At 44.3% G+C, this 19,128-nt stretch overlaps 1 protein-coding gene and 1 long non-coding RNA gene across 7 annotated transcripts in view; one reads left to right on the top strand and one right to left on the bottom strand.

The window, feature by feature from the left end:
- Positions 1-1,031: 1,031 nt before the first annotated feature.
- On the top strand, positions 1,032-9,858 carry LOC128854128 (uncharacterized). Of its 2 annotated transcripts, XR_008453041.1 has the most exons (4): positions 1,032-4,100; positions 4,633-4,822; positions 5,572-5,707; positions 8,627-9,858. It is a non-coding gene; the product is annotated as an uncharacterized LOC128854128 (long non-coding RNA). The 2 variants fall into 2 exon arrangements; XR_008453040.1 differs by lacking the exon at positions 1,032-4,100 and having other exon boundaries at positions 4,147-4,822.
- Positions 9,859-10,007: 149 nt separating this feature from the next.
- Positions 10,008-19,128, bottom strand: part of TNC (tenascin C) — a 74,770-nt gene continuing 65,649 nt past the window's right edge. For all 5 annotated transcript variants that reach the window (XM_054084583.1, XM_054084580.1, XM_009569420.2 and 2 more), the window contains 7 exons: positions 18,586-18,716; positions 17,483-17,615; positions 14,999-15,150; positions 13,974-14,070; positions 13,207-13,368; positions 11,621-11,784; positions 10,008-11,132 (listed from right to left, as the gene is read on the bottom strand). In XM_054084583.1, coding sequence (XP_053940558.1) covers positions 11,022-11,132; positions 11,621-11,784; positions 13,207-13,368; positions 13,974-14,070; positions 14,999-15,150; positions 17,483-17,615; positions 18,586-18,716 — 950 coding nt within the window. In that variant the 3' untranslated portion in view covers positions 10,008-11,021. The remainder of the gene's footprint in view (positions 11,133-11,620; positions 11,785-13,206; positions 13,369-13,973; positions 14,071-14,998; positions 15,151-17,482; positions 17,616-18,585; positions 18,717-19,128) is intronic.

The raw sequence follows: 19,128 nt of genomic DNA, 5'->3' as shown, positions 1-19,128 counted from the left end.
ACAGAGGCACCTCTTTGGTTCTTCCTTTCTTTTCTTTTCCTACAGCGTGTGTTGAAGCATACACATAAAGGAATGAAGCGATTGCTGCAGAAATCAGAGTCATAGAGTCATGGAATAGTCTGGGTTGGAAGGGACCTTAAAGCCCATCCAGTTCCAACCCCCTGCCGTCAGCACAGACACCTCCTAAGGGATCAAGTTGCTCAAAGCCCTGTCCAACCTGGCCTTAAACACCTTCAGGGATGAGGCAGCAACCACTGCTCTGGGCAACCTGGACCAGTGCCTCCCCACCCTCAGGGTAAAAACTCCTATTTATAAACACACTCTACCAAGAAAGACCCTCACGCTTAGAGAAGACTGGAAGAGGGTATCCATCAAAATGTTTTGGAGAATTGGTGAGTTCTCCTTGCAGGTAGTGTGGGGCTGGTGGGTCTCAGAAGCCCCAGGTGGTTGCTATCAGCTCACCAGCATCCATGCTGAGACCTTGGTACCTGCTGCACTTGAAACCTCAGGGATTTCTGCTTGATTTCTAAGCCGCAAGAAGAAATACTGAAATTTATGCTGAGCTGGGAGCACTTTGGGGTCTCTGTGCCAGTGATGCTCAGCTAAACACCTTCTAGCCTTGCAAAGATATTTTATACATATATATACACACGTGTATATATGTGTGTGTGTATATGGGCACATGTGCGTACTGTTCGTGTGTGTACACACACTCTCTCTCTCCTGCACAGTGAATACACTCTAGGACAGATGCGTATTTGTGGGCAAATGCATATACAGGCATGGATAATGCCTACATAGAATCAATCATAGAATCATAGAATCACCAGGTTGGAAAGGACCCACTGGATCATCGAGTCCAACCATTCCTAACACTCCCTTAAACCATGTTTTTTGGCTACAAGGATGATCTGAGGGCTGCAGCATCTCCCACATGGAGACAGAATGAGAGAGTTGGGGTTGTTCAGCCTGGAGAAAGGAAGACTCTGAGGAGACTTTATAGCGACCTTCCAGTACCTGAAGGGAAACGAGTGGTGAGGCCCTGGCCCAGGTTGCCCAGGGAAGTTGTGGCTGCCCCATCCCTGGAGGTGTTCAAGGCCAGGTTGGATGGGCCTTGGGCAGCCTGATCCAGTGGGAGGTGTCCCTGCCCATATCAGGGGGTTGGAACTGGATGGGCTTTGAGATCCCTTCCAACCTAAACTATTCTATGATTCCATGATTCTACATATGCATAGGTAGGCACATTTATACATGAATATCACCTGTAGATATACAGCTGACTCACTGAAGGCTGAAATGATTTGGCAGCTCACATCAGTGCTTCCCTTGCACTTGGGGCATCATTTAGGCTGCTAGAAGAAGGAAAGCTGGTAGGGTGCAGGATGTTAACCCAGCTCCAAAAGCTGCTGGGAGAGCCTTTGCCCCAGTAAAGTCACGGCCCAGGGGCCTCCACAAACCCACAACAGCCCACACTATTCCAAACAGACAGAAAAGAGAACCAGCCAAGAGGACTGCGCCGTGTGGCACTGCAGTGTGGGGTGGAGCAGAAGTGACCAGGGCTGTGTCACTGAAGTGACTTATTACATCCTCCAGCAAACTGGATTTTACCAGAGGTGTTTCTGGTCTGAATGCCATGATGGCAGTTGTAAGGTAGAACAGCTAAAGGGCACTCACACACACATACATTTCCATCTGTGCTGGTATATATGAGTATTGGACTCTATATACAGAGCAATCCTGTTTCCCTTTGCAGCAGTGGGGGTCTTCTGCTATGGTGTGGAAGCAGCACTTTGTCAAAGCATCACTTTGTCACTGTTTTTCAGCTCCGTGGCCAAGTGGGGTGACAAGAGTTTGGGACAGTGTAGTGGTTTAACCCCAGCTGGCAAGCGAGCACAGTGCAGCAGTTTGCTCTTCTCTCTTCCCTGCAGTGCAATGGGGAAAAAAATTAGTAAACCTCGTGTGCTGAGATAAAGACAGTTTAATATGATGGCAAAAGGGAGATAAATAATGATGATGATAATAATAATATACCAAACAAGTGATGTACGGTATCACTTTTGACCAAATGACCAAAGTCCACCCTCCCTAACCAACTCCTCAGCTTATATACCGAGCATGATGTCATGTGGTGCGGAATATCCCTCTGGTCAGCTGTCCTAGCTGTGCTCCCTCCCAGCATTTTATTCACCTCCCCATTGGTAGAACAGGAGAAGGTGAAAAGGCCTTGACTTTGTGTGAAAACTACTTAGCAACAATTAAAAAAACACCAGGAAAAAATTAACTCCATCACAGCTGAAACCAGGACAGACAGAGGAGATGGTTTGGGGTGAAGCAGGGCTTAACATTGAGGTTGTGCTTAGGGGAACTGAGGTTTTGGTAGGTGAGAGATCTTGACCCATTTCAGTGAGATGAGTTCAGAGCAGCAGTTGGAGCTGTGACTGCTTGGAAAGCCTTTCAGAAAGCAATGATTGTGTTGGTCAAGTACAATCACAAATGTGAAATCAGGGTATCCTCCCACTTGAACCCTCCCCAGCTATCCATGACTGAAATATATATTCACACATAGGACTTCAGAGGAGACTCCTTTGGGCTGATGGACAACTGCTGAAACACAGAGCTGTTGCTTGTCTTTTTATCTAATTGACTTGTTAAAAAGGCGTCTGCAATCAATTTGGCTGATATGCCAACGCTGCAGTGGGCGGTGTTATTTCCAGGTATTCTGGCTACTGTAAGGTAGAGGATGCACACAGTTTGTACTTAAAACATATGAAAATGAACATTTAGGGGAGTCTGAGCTCATTTGCACTATTTATTTTCTAGGGAAATGTCACATACTCAGAATTAATGGATTTTTTTCCCCCTATCAGTTTATTTCAGCCAGTTACACTTCTTGGATCTGTCATAACGGACATGAAACATCTTTACTCAGTGAGCTACTTCAGTAATTCCCTTCAAAACTTTTCTTTAGAGAAGATGGCCTTTTTCTCCCTTTTTCTGTGCAAGCAGCATCCTATTCACATGGCATCCTGCAACATCTTGTTAATAAAAATGTCCCAGCTCTTCCCAAAGCTGAGAGTTTTGCAGTTGGTTAAATGAAAACATGGACACTATCTTTTAGAATAAATCTGAATGGCTGTGCTCTCTGGTGATTTAACCAAGATTTATTTTTTTCTTCCACTTGGACAAGAAACCAGCCTTTTCACGTTGTTTCTCCTCTGTCTTTGCCAGTTACAGAAACAGAAGGACAAGGCACGGAGTAAAGTAAAAGTAAAGAGGCAGGGGAAGGGCAGGGAGGAAACGAGCACTTTCAGCCCCAAAACTAGTTTCAGTTTAAGCAGTGGACAAAATTTCAGGTTACCTGTTGGTTTTAGCCCTTTCCAAACAACTATAGAGGCAGGAGATGCCTTAGACAAAGGGAGCCACTAAAGTGGCAGTGAAAGGGATTATCTGTACTGAAACCGCCCACATGTTGGTTTTTTCCCTCCTAATCTATCTGTCTTGGTCTCTTTCTCTCTTTCCTCTTTGCTGCATATAATTTACAGTAAAAACACAGGAAGATGAATGATTTCTTCTGAGGAAAGTACCTGACAAAGAGGTGAATGAGTAAAGTCATCAGGCCTTTTGACTTCATCAGTACCTAAGCATCCTCAGTGGTTTCAGGCAGAGACGCTGACTTGCAACGAGATGCCTTTGAAGTGGTTTTTGCCAGTACGTGGCAAGTGGGAGGTACACAAGACTTGAATTTTTCCCTGTGGCAGTCCAGGCACAGGGAACCCTGAATCTGTGAATAACAGCAGCTATTAGTAGCATTGCATGTTGTAACCCCCAAAATACCTCTTAGCCGTTAACTCAACCGTTAACACATAACCATTGCCCAGAGAAGTGGTGGCTGCCCCATCCCTGGAGGGGTTCAACGCCAGGTTGGATGGGGCTGATCCAACAGGAGGTGTCCCTGCCGGGACAGGGGAGTGGAACTGGATGGGCTTTAAGGTCCCTTCCGACCTAAACTGTTCTATGATTCCATGATGACACTGTAACTAATGGCCATTCTTCACACAGTGTGTGGGCTTTGGGAGACTCCTCTCTGTGTCCAGAGACTGGTAAGTGTGAGGCTGGCTCTCAGGAGCTGCGCTGGGATACTGGGCAGGGAGAGGCAGTCTGCAAACTCCTGTCTGTATGGCATAGCAATTGGTCCATTTAGAATCCATCTCCTCTGTTCCTCTCTGCAGTCTTCTAAGAAGCAAAGTTGGGGAAGCATAACATCATCAATAAAGAATATGACTTGGGTCTCCTATTGCAAGACCCAGCAAAAAAGCTCAGCCCAAATCTTGGCAGTTTCTGAGGTCCTGGAGAGGGGCTTTTACACTGAAAAAAAACCCCTTTGTCCTCAACATCACCTAAAAGTGCACAACTGAGTAACTAGTCAGATATCATCCTGTGGAGACCATGATTTCCCCACAAGTTAAAGGTGATTTAATCTGAGGTGAATGTTTCAGTGTGCGTGTATCTGAATGTGGGATTAGAAGGGATGAAAGGCAGACAGAAATTGTTTACCTGAGTAGAACATCAGCTTCTTTGTTTAACTACAACGCAATAACTTCATCTATCTTTCTTTTCCTCTATTACCTCCAGAAAACTTTCCTTTAAATTACAGAGGTGTTGAAATGCTCACATGTGGTTATATTTTCCCACTCCATCCTCTACTTGGGATGTAATTTCCACTGCAAAATGAAATAGGACTGACTCATTTTGCAGAAGGAACATGATTGACACAAGTCTGGATGGAGATTCATTCTCAACCCTGTGGAAATTCCTCACCAAGGTTGGTATTCAAGTGAAAACCTGTCCATCGTACATTCATTGGGTTTGTGTGGTTGCTCCGTACTTCTTGAGCTGGAGCCAGGAACAACTTGCAAGCAGCTGAAGATGACCCAGAAAGCCATAGCTGTTCCTATAGCATCTTTTTAATATCTTTTTTTTTCTGAGAACTGCCTTTCCATCTCAAAAACCTGCTTGTGGTCAAAACCTGCTTCTTGACCGCAGAGAGGTCATATTATTCTCTAGATTGAAGGTCTGATTAGGATGTGTTTTTTCACTAGGAGCCTGTTAGCCTTCCAACAACAAAGATCTCACCTGCAGCTTTTGTTGATATTTGCTGGCAGTCTCTTGGAGACAAACCACACCTTCTTTATCAAGACAAACGTATTTATACACACACACGAACACACAGCGCACAACACCTGCTCTGGCACTGCAGGCTGATTTCCTCACCTGGTGAGGCTGCTGGGGAAATGCCTAAGAATAAGGCATCTGAACAAAAACTAAAGTCAGGAGGGTTTTGGAGCAGACTTTTTTTCAAACAAGGCAATCCTCAACAGGGGATATCCCTTCCTGGAGCTCTAAAGCTGCTAAAAGATTCCTGAAATCTCCTTTTTTTTTTGCTAAGTTTAAGTAGGGTTTTCTTCCCTCCGTTTCCCATAAAATAAATCTTATCATTTTGCATGATCATTTTGTCAAGATCCTGTATTTGTAACATTATGAAGGTATCTCGTATCTGTTTGTTACTTCCAGTCTGCCTGTAGCTCCTGAGAGAATGCAGAAAACAACCAGCAACCATTCAAGCAACATCTCAGCCATCCCAGCTCTGTTCCAGAGGCCTCTGTCATCTCGTCCACATTCCTGAAAGGCAGAAGTACGAAGTGGCAAGGTACCTATGAGGCTGATGCCACCACCTTGCCATTTTCTGGGTGGAGGATTGTCTTGCTGCTTGTTGATGATACCTTAACACATCTATTCAGCTTCCCATTCTACTAACCAAGGTCTGCTGGAGAAAGTTCATTAGGTGAAGCAAAAAGAATGCTTAAAAGAAGGAGAAAGGGGCGGGGGGGGAAGGATAAAGGAAAGCAAAAGAGGAAAAGTTAGGAAAAATGTTCCGCTTCTGCAGAGTTTCACAGCCCTCAGATTTAATGTGGCAGCTGCAAGAAAGTTTTTTCGGGGCTGCAGTTCTGGATTCAGGTAGTGATGGCTGAGACCAAGTGGGTGGAAAGGGCAGCCCCTGGATCACTTGATACTCACTTCCTAGTTTTACACACTCTTTAACACCCTGTTATGTTCAGCCTCTCTTAAAGCAAAGCAAGTTAAACAATTTGACTGAAGTGGCATCCTTGTAAAGGAAAGATGGGAAATAGATGTCTTCTGTTACAGATCACTGCTACTTATTCACTAATGCAGACTTGGGCAACATGCCCTGGTTTTTGTGGTTTCGTTCAGCCCAGCAATAGGAGAGATTAGTTCCCTTGATTAATAGACAAAATGGAATAGCATAGAATCATAGAACTGTTTGGGTTGGAAGGGACTTTAAAGATATCCATTTCCAACCACCCTGCCACAGGCAGGGACACCTCCCACTGGATCAGGCTGACCAAAGCCCATCCAACCTGGCCTTGAACACCTCCAGGGATGGGGCAGCCACAGCTTCCCTGGGCAACCTGGGCCAGGGCCTCACCACTCTCATCGTGAGGAAATTCTCCCTTATGTCCAGTCTAAATCTGCCCCTCTCCAGTTTACACCCATTGCCCCTCGTCCTATCACCAGAAGCCTTTGGAAACAGCCCCTCCCCAGCTTTCTTGTACCCCCTCCAGGTACTGAAAAGTCTCTATAAGGTCTCCTGGGAGGCTTCTCTTCTCCAGGCTGAACAAGCCCAACTCTCCCAGCCTGTCCTCATATGGCAGGTGCTTCAGCCCTCTGATCATCCTTGTAGCCTGCTCTGGTCCCATTCCAACAGCTCCATATACATCTTATGTTGAGGATTCCAGAATTTAACAACAGGAGAAGAGGTAAGGGCACTACACCCAGAGGTGGTGCAGCAGAGTAGGGTCTTCTCCTGTGGTCAAGCTGTGCTGGCTGGTGGAGGAACTTAAAGTATCTGTCATCTCCTGCATCTAACTGGAGTGCTGTCACCACTAGGTCACCGTGGCTGCGCGCTCATGCCTGGATTCAGAAAAAAACTAGATTGTTTAGTAGTCCTACAGAAAGCCAGAGGATTTTATAACCTAAAAGCTGCCGTCAATTTAAACTTCATTGCCCAGAAATTACCTTCGCAGCTGTCTTTTACCTAATTAAGAAATCCAAGCACAAGTTCTCTCCAGGACTGTGTTATGAATAAGGTCTCTTCAGCACTGGGCATATATTTTGGCTGAAGGAGGCAGGATAGGTGCAGCAGCACTGGGAAAGGTGCTTTGCCATCTACTTATCTCAAAAATGTCCCTTATGGATACAGTCCTAACCCCATAAATCCCATTTACTATCTTTGAGACCTTGGATATTGCTGCCCTTTTTGAAGGCCTTCCTCTTCAGCTGCCTAAGGGGCTCCTAAACTGCTAAGTATAAACATCAGCACTAAGATGCCTCATGGGTTTTTAAGCTGACAGACCAATCAGACAACAATTTGGTGCACTTTTGGCAGATTTATACACAGATTTCAAAGCCAAGGATGTCTTTAAGCTATTCTCCCAAGTTCCCATCAGGAAAGGTGAGGAGAAAAGCCAGAAAGCGAATATTGCTGACAATAGCTCATGATGGAGCTGCTTGGTACCGAATCAAGCTCGTGTCAGCTCTAAAGGCTGTTTTGGCATGTGTTCCTTGAAGGATTCACCAGTTTCTCTTTTGCAGAAGCAATCATGAAAAATACGGAGCGGGGCATCTGTCAGTGAGTAATTACAGGAAACATTATCATCCTTCTGTGCAGCGTTCGTGTCATTTCTGGAGCAAGGTACAAATCTGAGCCCTTCTCCAGCAGCTCTGCTTGCATCTGCCAAGCTAAATGACATCACAGCCAGATACAGTCAGCTTTGGGATGTTACTAGAGACGAGGAAATAATATCATAAAAGTCAATTCTTCCTCTGAATGTCTGCAAACAGACTGTGAGAGCTTTCAAGCCCTCAGTTAAACAGATTTGCTGCCATTTCCTAATAACTTGAAAAGCATCTCGAGAGCGGAGCATATTTCTTCATTACTGGTTTTGCTCTCTTTTATAGTGCAACCATTTGTTCTGACAAACACCAAAGATGGGCTATTAATTACAGAGAATGAATTTGAGTGTTCTACTCAGCCCCTTGCCAGTGGTCTGGAAGATCAAAGGAGACTTGTGTTCGCTGTGCAAAACAAACAATATTCACTCATATATCTTGGGTTGGGGGTCAGAAATTCAAACTACAGAGATTAATATGCATGAAAGGGGGTTGTAGCAAGGTGGGTGCTTCTCTCTTCTCCCAAGTAAGAGGTGATAGGACGAGAGGAAATGGTGTCAAGCTGTGCCAGGGGAGGCTTAGTTTGGATATTAGGAAAAAAACTCTTTTCTGACAGAGTGGTGAAGCCCTGGCAGAGGCTGCCTAGGGCAGTGGGGGACGCTCCATCCCTGCAGGGGTTGAGAAAAGTATGTAGATGTGACATTTCAGGACATGGTTCAGTAGGCACAGTGGGCTGACGGTTGGACTGGATGATCTTAGAGGTCTTTCCCAACCTTAATGTTTCTATGATTCTATGAAGGAAGCTCTTTTCCAATCTGTGCTTTGGCTGCGTCTTAGTTCCTACTCCTGGAAGGCAAAAATCAACTTTTTCTCACAGGTGCCCTTGCAAAGTTCCTGCTGTGTGTCCACAGGGAAATGTTTTGATCCAGGCAGACAGTTTTCCTAGCAAAGATTACTGCTGCAGAGACAGCGACAGCAGCTGGGAAATTTGGAGTTCTGGACATAACCACACTAGAAGACAAGAGTGAAGAATGACGGCATGTAGACCACTGGATATCTGCAGGATTTCCAAGTGCTGCCAAACAGAGCAGGCACAGACTGAGGCAAATGAACTCTGTGTGCCATCTGCCGGCTGCCAGGCTTAAAACGGACAAGGAGAGTGAGGAGGGCTCCTAAGAGATGCTGGAATTCAAACTGTATGAACAGGAGACCTCCGATGTTTTATTGATTCTGTTAAGAACTTTTCCCACTTGCCCAGTCAGGCATTGCCTGTTGCCACCAGTAAATCCTCTGCACCATTCCCGAGCATTCTCCTAGGCTCTGGTTCTGAATTCTGCTTAGCGATGGAAGTGTGCACACTGTGTGGGATGGTTCCTGGGGGATGTGTTATAAATACCTACAGAAATCGGACACTTCTGAAATGTAGCTGTTGAGACTGACTGTTAATAAAGCCCAGCACACAGGCTTTGATGCTTCTCTCCACAGCATTTTCTGTGTCTCCATACATTGTTTCCTTCTGTGCTGGGGCTCTCTTGCAGTAAAGCTGCACCCCCCAGCAGTAAAGCTGGTCCCAGTGCACCCCGCAGCGTGCAGGGACCCCACCAGGCTCTACCTTCTGGAGAGATGATGAAGTTTCAATCAAGACCATGAACAAGATGGCTCTGGGACATCACCATTCCAAAGGGCTAATGCTCACCTCAAGCTCAGAAATGCAAGAATCAAAGAGTTGCAATTAAAAATAACAATATTAAAAATAATTAGCAAGACATGACCTTAGGGTGAATGGAAGTAATACCCTCTCTCTTCCCTTTCCTTCCTTCCGATTTTAAAGTTGATATTTCCTACTTGCACATACTTTTTTATACCCTGTGTCAAATCAATAACATCTGACCTTATCTAACAGCTAGCTCTTCTCGGTAAGTCTTATCCACAGAGCTGATCATATTTGATCTGCCTGAAAGAGTTTTCTTTCCCAGCCACCTTCCAGCGATTGCCGAGGAGGAGGAGGAGGAAAAACACTTGCTGTGTTCAAAAAGTGCAACCTTGAAGGAGGGCAGAGAGACTGGATTAAAACAAAAGATCTTTTATTGTCTTCAACCGAAGAGTATGATACAGAAAACTACACATAGGTTTCATTCATATAAAAAAAAAAAGAGAGCCCTTTATTTACACAAGTGTTCAAAGTCGCCAATAGTACCTAACAACAACTCCATATATTCTTGGTATCCTTTTGTTAGTTGTTCCCACCTAGATGGAGCAAGCGTTGGTCAGTAATACTTAGGAAAACACTTAAAAAAGCTTTTGGGGCAGGAATAAAAGAGAAATGCGTTCTAAAAGAAACAAAATTCTCACAGGCGTTTTACTGTAACAAAGCCAGCAGAATACGTACAACCCAGCACTGACAAAAGGAACAGTTTTCTGTATGGGCTCAGCAGCCAAATCATTCTCAGTCTTTCTTTTACTCCCCTATCTAAGTAAATACACCCTGGACGTGCACAAACTCAACATGTATGAAGAAAGGTAGAAATTTATTTAAAAGTAATTGTGCTTTTATTTATATAAAAAAAAAAATTTACAATCAGACACTGTCCTGCTGTGTTTCCAAAAGCAAGGTTCTCTTAAAAATGACACAAACTTAGCTTATTATTATTATCATTATTATTATTACTTTGTCATTATATTAATAATATTAATCTTATGCTTAAGTTTAAAAACATACTGCTTTTCCCTTTCCCATCCCCTCCTTCTCTGTGGTACTTGATATATATATATATATATATAAAAGGCTTTCTGACGACCAATGAATTTCAATTATAACTAATAATAATAATAATGATAATTAATCATACACATTTCTGTGTGTAAAATATGGCTGGTTCTAAAACAAACTACCAATGTACAAAGCTATTCTCCCTCCCCTACCCTGGGCCACCCAAGAGATAGTCAGACTGTGGAAGAACTTTATCCCAGAGGCTTTCTGAGAAAGCAAAAACTCATAGAACAACATACAACCCTTGAGATTGTTGTCTTTGGTGTGGAGATATTACTGGTGGGCAGCCAGAGCTGCGCTGCTGAAAACGCTGGGACACTTAAGGCTTGTTTGGATTGCTGCGGAAGCCTCTGTTGGGCCAAGGGTCACCGATGCTTTGGTACGGCTACCAGCTCCTCACATCCCACCACCCCCCTGCTGCCAGAGGATCTCCCCACACCCCCACTCTGTATCCCTCCCCCCCCGACACCCTGCCCGTAGCCCCTTCGCCACCTCTGGGGCTTTACGCTCGCTTTCGTCTTCCTTCCAAGTTTCGGAAGCTGGAAGGTCTCAGTTTCATCTCTGCAAACTGGATGGAGTATTCGTGGCCCTTCCAGTGGAACCAGTTAACACCCTGCAAAGACAAAGATGAAGCGTAGGATGTCATCCATGCACTCCTCCTGTTATTGGCCTTTACTGTTCCCGTTTCAAACTCCAGGCAGTTTCCTAACTTGGGAGCAGAGGCACAACCAAGTAGAGGGGCTTTGGGGAGCACAAGGCTCTGGCCACTGACATGCACGATGTTCCTGCTCACCAGAGCAGTCGCCCTTTGCCTGGCTTTCATGGTAGGAAGAACATTTTCTTTCATGTGTTGAAAACTACAGTTGTTTCCTGCACACTTGAGAATATTCCCTTGGAAACTCATACAAAACCATCAATATTTCACCAGCTGACATTAAATTCTTGTTTTGTGAGCAACTGCCCACATCTTTCCCTATGATCCTTTGGTCTGGAGAGTGGCTTGATTGGTGCTCTGATGTCTGGCTAGCTGAACCACCAGATCCATAACTGCAATTGCCCTTCTTTTAATGCATTACAGAAGCCTTCAAACATCAAACTCACCTGACTGTGGCTGTTGTCGCCGTATCTGCCCATCAGATTGACTCGGTGACAATTCTTGTACCAGAATGCACCCTTGTATGACAAAGCACAGTTGGTGATGGCAGAATCGTTGTCCTTGTCATAGGTGGAAAAGGACCTTCCGTTATGGTATGTCATGGAGTCACCTGGGTGAAGAGGCAAAAGGAAAAGCAAGGTCAGCGGTTTGCCAAGTTTAGATTCCATAGAATCATAGAATAGTTTGGGTTGGAAGGGACGTTAGAGATCATCTGGTTCCAACCCCTGCAATGGGCAGGGACACCTCCCACTGGATCAGGCTGCCCATCTAACCTGGGCTTGAACACCTCCAGGGATGGGGCAGCCACCACTTCCCCGGGCAACCTGTTCCAAGGCCTCACCGCTCTCACAGTGAAGAAATTCTTCCTTATGTCCAGTCTAAATCTGCCCCTCTCCAGTTTATACCCATTGCCCCTCATCCTATCACTGCAAGCCTTTGTAAGCAGTCCCTCGTAATACAGAAGTGCATACTTTTAGTGGTTGGGAGGCAAATAAAAACATTTTTCAAGGTGTTTCTAATACCCAACTTATTGAGCTTTTTAAATTCAGCTTGGTTTCTGCACTTCTTGCTGAAAGCTGGATGTTAGTCACGTACAGAAGGCAGCATGGACAGACCAAGCCCAAAGGACCTCCACAAGGAGTGAATCAAAGGAGGCCCCACGCTTTGCTATTCCATGCAGTAAATCTACCCATCTTCTTCAGCTGGAGATACAGCCAGAGATGTCTGCCTCCCGTTGGCTTCCTCCTCCTAGAGTCTGGGTGCCCATTTACAGATGGGAGCAATAGGAGCAGCCTTCAGTGCGTGCCTAAAGCAGAGGTCACATTCATGCCTTAGTATCTGTGTTGCTCCATCCACTAATCTTATACCTGAATGTTTAGGAGGAGGAAGCAGCAGGATTGAACCCTACTGGCTGTAGCAGCTATTACTGCTCTGCATCATCGTGTTTGCCTTAAATAGGCATTAATTCTACTACTACTGCATATCCTTTTTCTGTATATCTATAGGCTGTGCAAAAAGTTCCTGTGGTGGTGACAGGGCAGAGTCCTTACACACACATTTCTGTGATCTCCTTTATACACCTGGCAGCACGAAATTCTCTCCCTTTAAGACATTCTATGGGGGTGGATTTACCAGTTAATCTTTTGAAACCCTGAAGAGGACTCAATAAGGGCAGTAAGGTTTGTTCAGCAGAATTACAAATCATGTTATAGCAGGATTTTGCTGGCAAAGGATAAGGCTGTGCCAAGATGTTATTAGCTTTATAATTTGCAATCAAGCATTAGCCTGATGAGATATATGGCTGTTTAATATACTTGTTTATAATCTCTCATAAACATGCTGTAAAACGTGGCACCTAAACGACTGGAGGATTTAAAATGAAAGCACAAAATATATTCGTATGTTTGTATTTTCAAACTCCTAACATACTAAAGGTACCTGCTGAGACATTGATCTGCGACATTCGCCTGGTTACCTTGAGCCAACTGGGAAGAAATTGTATATGAGAATTAAAAACGCCATTTCACCTCACCTGCTGTGCCACTGTACCCATCCACTCGTAGCCGATATCTGCTCTTCGCGTCTCCCACGCTGAACCTGTCGTAGACAGCGTAAGCTGTCTCACCTTTGTCTTGTAGATCCACACGCAGCTCGTACTGGCCCTGAGAGGTAATTTTGTGAAGGTTCTCCAGACCTGTGGACACAAGTGAACAATTCGTACTGCTGAGGAAAGTGAGACATTTCAGCTGTAGTGTAATGTTAGAACGAAAATAGGTAAAACCAGGCTGATCGGGAGACCTCTTCCCTCCGAATCACAGCAGTAGGCAGCCCTTTGGGGAAAGCAATCAAAGTTGTGCTGCTTGATCATCACTGTATTTCATTTATGACCAAACATAATGTAGCGCAATCTCTTCGAAAATTTGCTTTTTACTTCAATTTTTCCCTCTTTGCTTCTTTGTGTGATGTGCTTTTGTTGGTTGGGGGGGGTGTGTCCTGGGTGTACAGGAAGGTTTGCAGTTGCTTCTCAGGTTACCTTCTGACTACTTACAGAGCACTTTGGGACATTCAGTGACAAAAGAACATGATAGCTATAAGATGTTACTGGAGGGACTGCCTTGGACCTGACAACTCCGCTCTCCCTCACAACATGCTTTCCTCAGCCTCTTTTGCCGAGACTACGAGACTACGTTCCCCTTTACAAATTCTCTTGCCAGCTAAATGGAGACTTAAAAGTGGCTCCTAGACTTTTGGGCTCTGTTTGTGTTTTCCTTTTAAAGAAGACAAACTCTTGCCACTCACCTATCCAGAATTCATCCTGAGGATCTCCAAAACCAGCCACATAAGTCTTCCAGTTATTGTAGAAATCTTCCTTTCCGTTTTGACGCCTCAGGAACACCTACAACCACCACACATAAGAAGTGTTATCGATGGACAGAAAGGGCAGTAGCAATGTGAAGCATTACAAATGCAGAGTTTAGCATCGCTGCTCCCCTGCCTTTACTGCTCAAAGCAGCAGTGTCACTGCAGTTACTAAATTGTATCAAGACCATTGAATTCTCCTTGCTTTATTTTTAAGCCTCCAGTTTCTCTATTGAGTTCCCGGACTCCCCCGTATGATGTGACCCTTTAGTTCTGGCTTCCTGTATTTTTTAACAGCCCCTTATAGTTCTGTATTGCTCAGCCAAGACTTTCTACATCCCCCCATCTCCTAGACACGCATTTCTCCTGCTCCTTCTTCTTTTCTGTGCCCTGGGTCTCTCTGGCTTCAGATTTGAGGATGTCAGTACAGAAAGCCAGCGTGTTTATCACCATCCGTTTGTGGTCTGGGTGGAACGTACCCCTTGAATAATGCTCTGGGAAGACCAACTGGCCGCCACATCATGTGGCTGCTGAACAAATGCTTTTTCTCTCCTGCATTTTAACCTCTTTCACTGTCTCTCTTATCCAAATAGAGTCAGCTTACTCTGCCCTCAACTAAGCAGCTATTTAGGAGGGACATATTTGATCTAAGATGGTAATTTCACCACCGTTTATAGCCAGTGGAGAGGGATTAGTGCTTTTCCAAGGTGCTGAAACCACTGATATGACCCATCCTTGAGAGACACCTCTCTTCTCTCCAGCTAGAGAAAGAGCTGGTATCCTTGGTCTAGAAACATAGGTGCCCTACCTGAGATTCCTCAAAAGTTACGGACAAGTCAGCCCTACTCTGATAACAGAGCACTGTGAGGGATGCCATGGATGAGCAGGGGTGGGATCTGCTCCCTCCGCTCTTAGCACAAGTAGATGTGAGTGAGGGTGGTGCAGTCTCTCTCCCTCTTACTCACAATCCATCCGCCCCCATCTTCGCTCATGTCGCAGAAGACTTGCAGAGGCTGAGCCTTGTCCCCATTCAGGTAAACTGTGTAGAGTCCAGAGGTAGTTTCTCCATTCAGGAGAGCCTGGGAGCAGTCTTTGGGGTAAGGATAGAGAAGCCCAGCTGCACAACACAAAAAAAAAAACCCAAAAAAAAAAGAAAACAAAAAAAAATAATCAGAAAGCAGCCATTAGCAACCGGCAATTACAAAGAACTTGTTGAACACAGATGGCTCATGATAATCTGTTGTGGGTCAACGGTGCTGCCAGGTACAGAAGCCAGGAATGGGCTTGTAATTGCTATCCTACACAAAAAAGTTTCACAGTAAAGAGCAGACGATGCAAATTTTTCTTTTGAATATGCTTTTGCACATCTGTCTATGCTTTTGGAAGTGCTGTGAATGCCAGATAACTACTCCCTGCTATGATGGGAGTGCATCCTCCAGCTAAATATTTAAATGGCATGAGCTGTGTTTACAGCAACTTTCGCGTAACCCCAAATCTGCCAATCTCCGATGATGTGACAAAAAAGGGAGGGGGAAATACAAAGACAGGAATACAACGAAAAATAAAAAATAGGGAATATTTTGCTAGCAAGTACAATATTAACTATATTATAAAACTGGACATTTAAAAACCAAAGCAAACAATAACAGTTGAAACTACAGGGAAATATTGTTAAGCATTTCTTTCTGACAACAAGCTAAGAGCATCGCTGCAGTCAGAACAATTTCTAACCTTCTAAAAAGAGTTGGAAGGCTCTGGCCCAGGTTGCCCAGGGAAGTGGTGGCTACCCTGCGTCTGGGGGTGTTCAAGGCCAGGTTGGATGGGCCTTGGGCAGCCTGATCCAGTGGGAGGTGTCCCTGCCCATGGCAGGGGGGTTGGAACCGGATGGTCTTTAAGGTCCCTTCCAACCCAAACTATTCTCTGATTCTATGATAAAAAGCTTTTCATTTTTTTCTATTTAGGTTCACTTAGGTCATGAACATTTTCACCCAATGGTCTAATTAAAAAGATGCTTTAGGTGTGTCTATAGGAGAGTTTATAGCTGTGGCGGCTCACGGAGTGGCTGTTGCTCCCTTTCCAGTATGCTGAAAGTTCCTGACTGTGCCTCACCTACAGAGAATTTATAACAGCTTTGGGATTTGGAGAAAAGTGGCTCTGTGCAGGGAGCTACCTCAGTGTTTCCCTTGCACTAAAGAGCACATAAATGTATGTTTAGAGTTAACGCCAGGCTTCAGCCTGAAGGAGGTGGGCACTGCGTGCATATGGGCACTCTATTCAGTCCCTGCTTATGGTCAATTTGCCAAACATCACTTAAATACACACAGATTTAGTTCTTCTCCTATTTCTGGTAGTGGATTGTCGCCTGTTGATGGAGTTTACATTGCCTTACACAAGGAGGGAATATGAGCAATCTCAGGGCTGTGTGACTTCCGTGAGTCCTTGGGCTGAGGTTGGAACAAGCGGCAGAAGGGAGAATGGAAACTGCTGAAGGTCCTACTGGGTCTGAAAGGCTGGAAACCATGAAAAGTGAGACAAATGACGGGCAAGGCTTCACAGTTAATGCTGGACTTCTTTTTTTTTTTCTTAATGTTAGCTGTGAAGTGACCTTCAGAGAACCCAATCTGTTCTTGCATTCAGCTCAGTGCAGAGCTGTCCTGTTAAAAGCTGGAACAGGGATGCTGTGTGGCTGCGAGAAAACCAATATTAAAAAGAGGAGACAAAAACCTGCCTAGAGATTAATCTTCTTGAGTCACTGAACCAATTTATGTTTACGTGTGTGTGGTTTGCTTCATTTCAACTTAAATACTGATCGTCTTTAACAGCTTGCTGTGCATCAACACAGAGTTAAGTCGGGGTGTTGGTCTGGATTTTAAAGAGTAAAGGTCTCTTCGATATTTTGCACTGGAAAGGCAGGATATTTCATCAGAAAGAGGACTATATAGATGATGTGGATGGATATAAAGAAAGAGATTTCTTCCTGCCAGTGCAGGGAAAGCTGATAACACTACAGCTCTGGGGGAACTGGGACTTTTGTGCTGACCCTGCAAGTACATGAAGCGTGCTGACAGTGGGATTAAAAATCATAGAATCGTAGAATGGTTTGGGTTGGAAGGGACCTCAAAGCCCATCCAGTCCCAACCCCCTGCCATGGGCAGGGACACCTCCCACTGGATCAGGTTGCTCCAAGCCCCATCCAACCTGGCCTTGAACACCTCCAGGGATGGGGCAGCCACCAATGCTCTGGGCAACCTGGGCCAGGGCCTCCCCACCCTCACAGGAAAACACTTCTTCCTCCTGTCTAATCTAAATCTCCCCTCTTTAGGCTTAAAACCTTTAACCCTGATGACCTCTTTGTGAGGTCTATGTCTGCTCATTGCAGAGCTTGGCTCTGTCCAGAAAGCAGTAACTTAGATGTTATTTCAGCTATGCACGTGCCCTGAAGTCCTTACTTGTGGTCAAAATAGTCTGGATCGTCTTGCTCTTCAGAGATCTGCTCAGAGCCTGGAGTTTCACCGTGTACTGGGTAGATGGGCTCAGCTCTCCCAGGTTGTAGGTAGTTGTCTCAGGGTTTAGGATAACTTCCTATGGTGAGGAGGATTAATACAGAGAAATCTCAGTGAGAAAATCATAATGACCAGAACAGTTACCTGTTACGTATTTTCGTTTACCGCATTATTTTTTTTGTGGTAATTATTAACCATATTTTTTACCATCTAAATTATTTACTACAAAAGTTCTATTCCTCCAAGATTTTTATCAAGCTAACTTTCTTTAGAAGTTTGGGAAAAGTTGCCTGGAAAGGACTGTTTACCTTCATAATGTATAAGCTGTGTGGGTTCAAAGCAAGGCAGCATACATGTTTACATGCCTCGAATGTACACATTTTATAGAAGCCTCTGTGAGACCGTAAAAAATTGACGAGAAACACCTTTTAGGACAATAAGATATTGTACTCCAGTCTTCAAAAGGCTGCTTTCTTGAAACTTTAAAATACTGATTTTCAGTATGCTTAGGGAATTTGCCTCCTTGAAAACCAGAATCCTTTCTGATGTACCAGGCTGGGCATCCAAACCTATTTGTCCCTTTTGCTCATTCATATTTCAGCAACTCATGTAATCCAGTTATGTAGGAACATAATAACATCATTGGAAGCAAGAAGCACTTTCAAAGGCAATTTACCCTTCCTTCAGCACCTCACTTGCATAAGGATGAGTTTTCCTGAGTTTAGAAAGGGGAATCCTACTCTTTCGGGTGTGTGGGTTTCTTCCATGATACAGGTTTGGAATGAAAGAAAATGGTTGCTTGTGCTTTTAACCATATTGTGGAGAGGTAGCTGTCAAAATTCAGGTTGCAATTGAGCTTCTTTTTCAGGATATAATACAGGGAAGGACTTAAAGAGGTTTTAAATGCATTTCTATTCAAATGAAAGAGGTATTTAGTATTGAACTGTGTTTAATGTAAGGCACATGATCACATTCCCTTGCTGGACACTTCTGAGCATCTCTACTGCCCAGGTTTGAGGCATAGGCCTTCTGGTTTGGTTATAGATTACCTTGACGCTGCCATCAATGGACTCGTAGATCAGGAGATAACCAGTGACAGGAGCACGTGGAGCCCTCCAAGTTATTACAGCTGTTTCTGACTGTACCTCAGTGGCACTTAAATCTCTTGGAGCATCCAGTCCTGAAAGAAACAACAGCTCAATTACAATCACACTTAGTACACGGGCTATCTTATGGGCAGTATATTAAAGCAGGCCAGGAAAGCAAACTTTTTCTCCCCAGGAATTTGAAATTAGAAGACATTACAATGTAAATTTTGTGATTAAAAAGTAATTTTCCCATTGGAAGTTTCTAAAACTAAAGTTATTTATTTTATCTAAGTTAAAATATTGGCTTGTTCCAGGCACTTTATTTTATAAACAGTTGCACTGAAATATCTTTTGAAACAGAATGGTGCCTTCCGTTATTTAATACAAGAAGGCAGATTGGAAGAAAAACTTCTCTAGGAAGAAAAACTCCGATTCTAGTGACTCGTCTTTTGAATAGGAAAAATATTCATACTTGATTTGGCTACAGGTTCCTTTCTCCACTGT

Source organism: Cuculus canorus, chromosome 19, assembly GCF_017976375.1.
Source record: "Cuculus canorus isolate bCucCan1 chromosome 19, bCucCan1.pri, whole genome shotgun sequence".
Classification (NCBI taxonomy): domain Eukaryota; kingdom Metazoa; phylum Chordata; class Aves; order Cuculiformes; family Cuculidae; genus Cuculus; species Cuculus canorus.
Note: the sequence above shows the minus strand (reverse complement) of the source record. Positions and strands in the feature narration are given on the sequence as shown.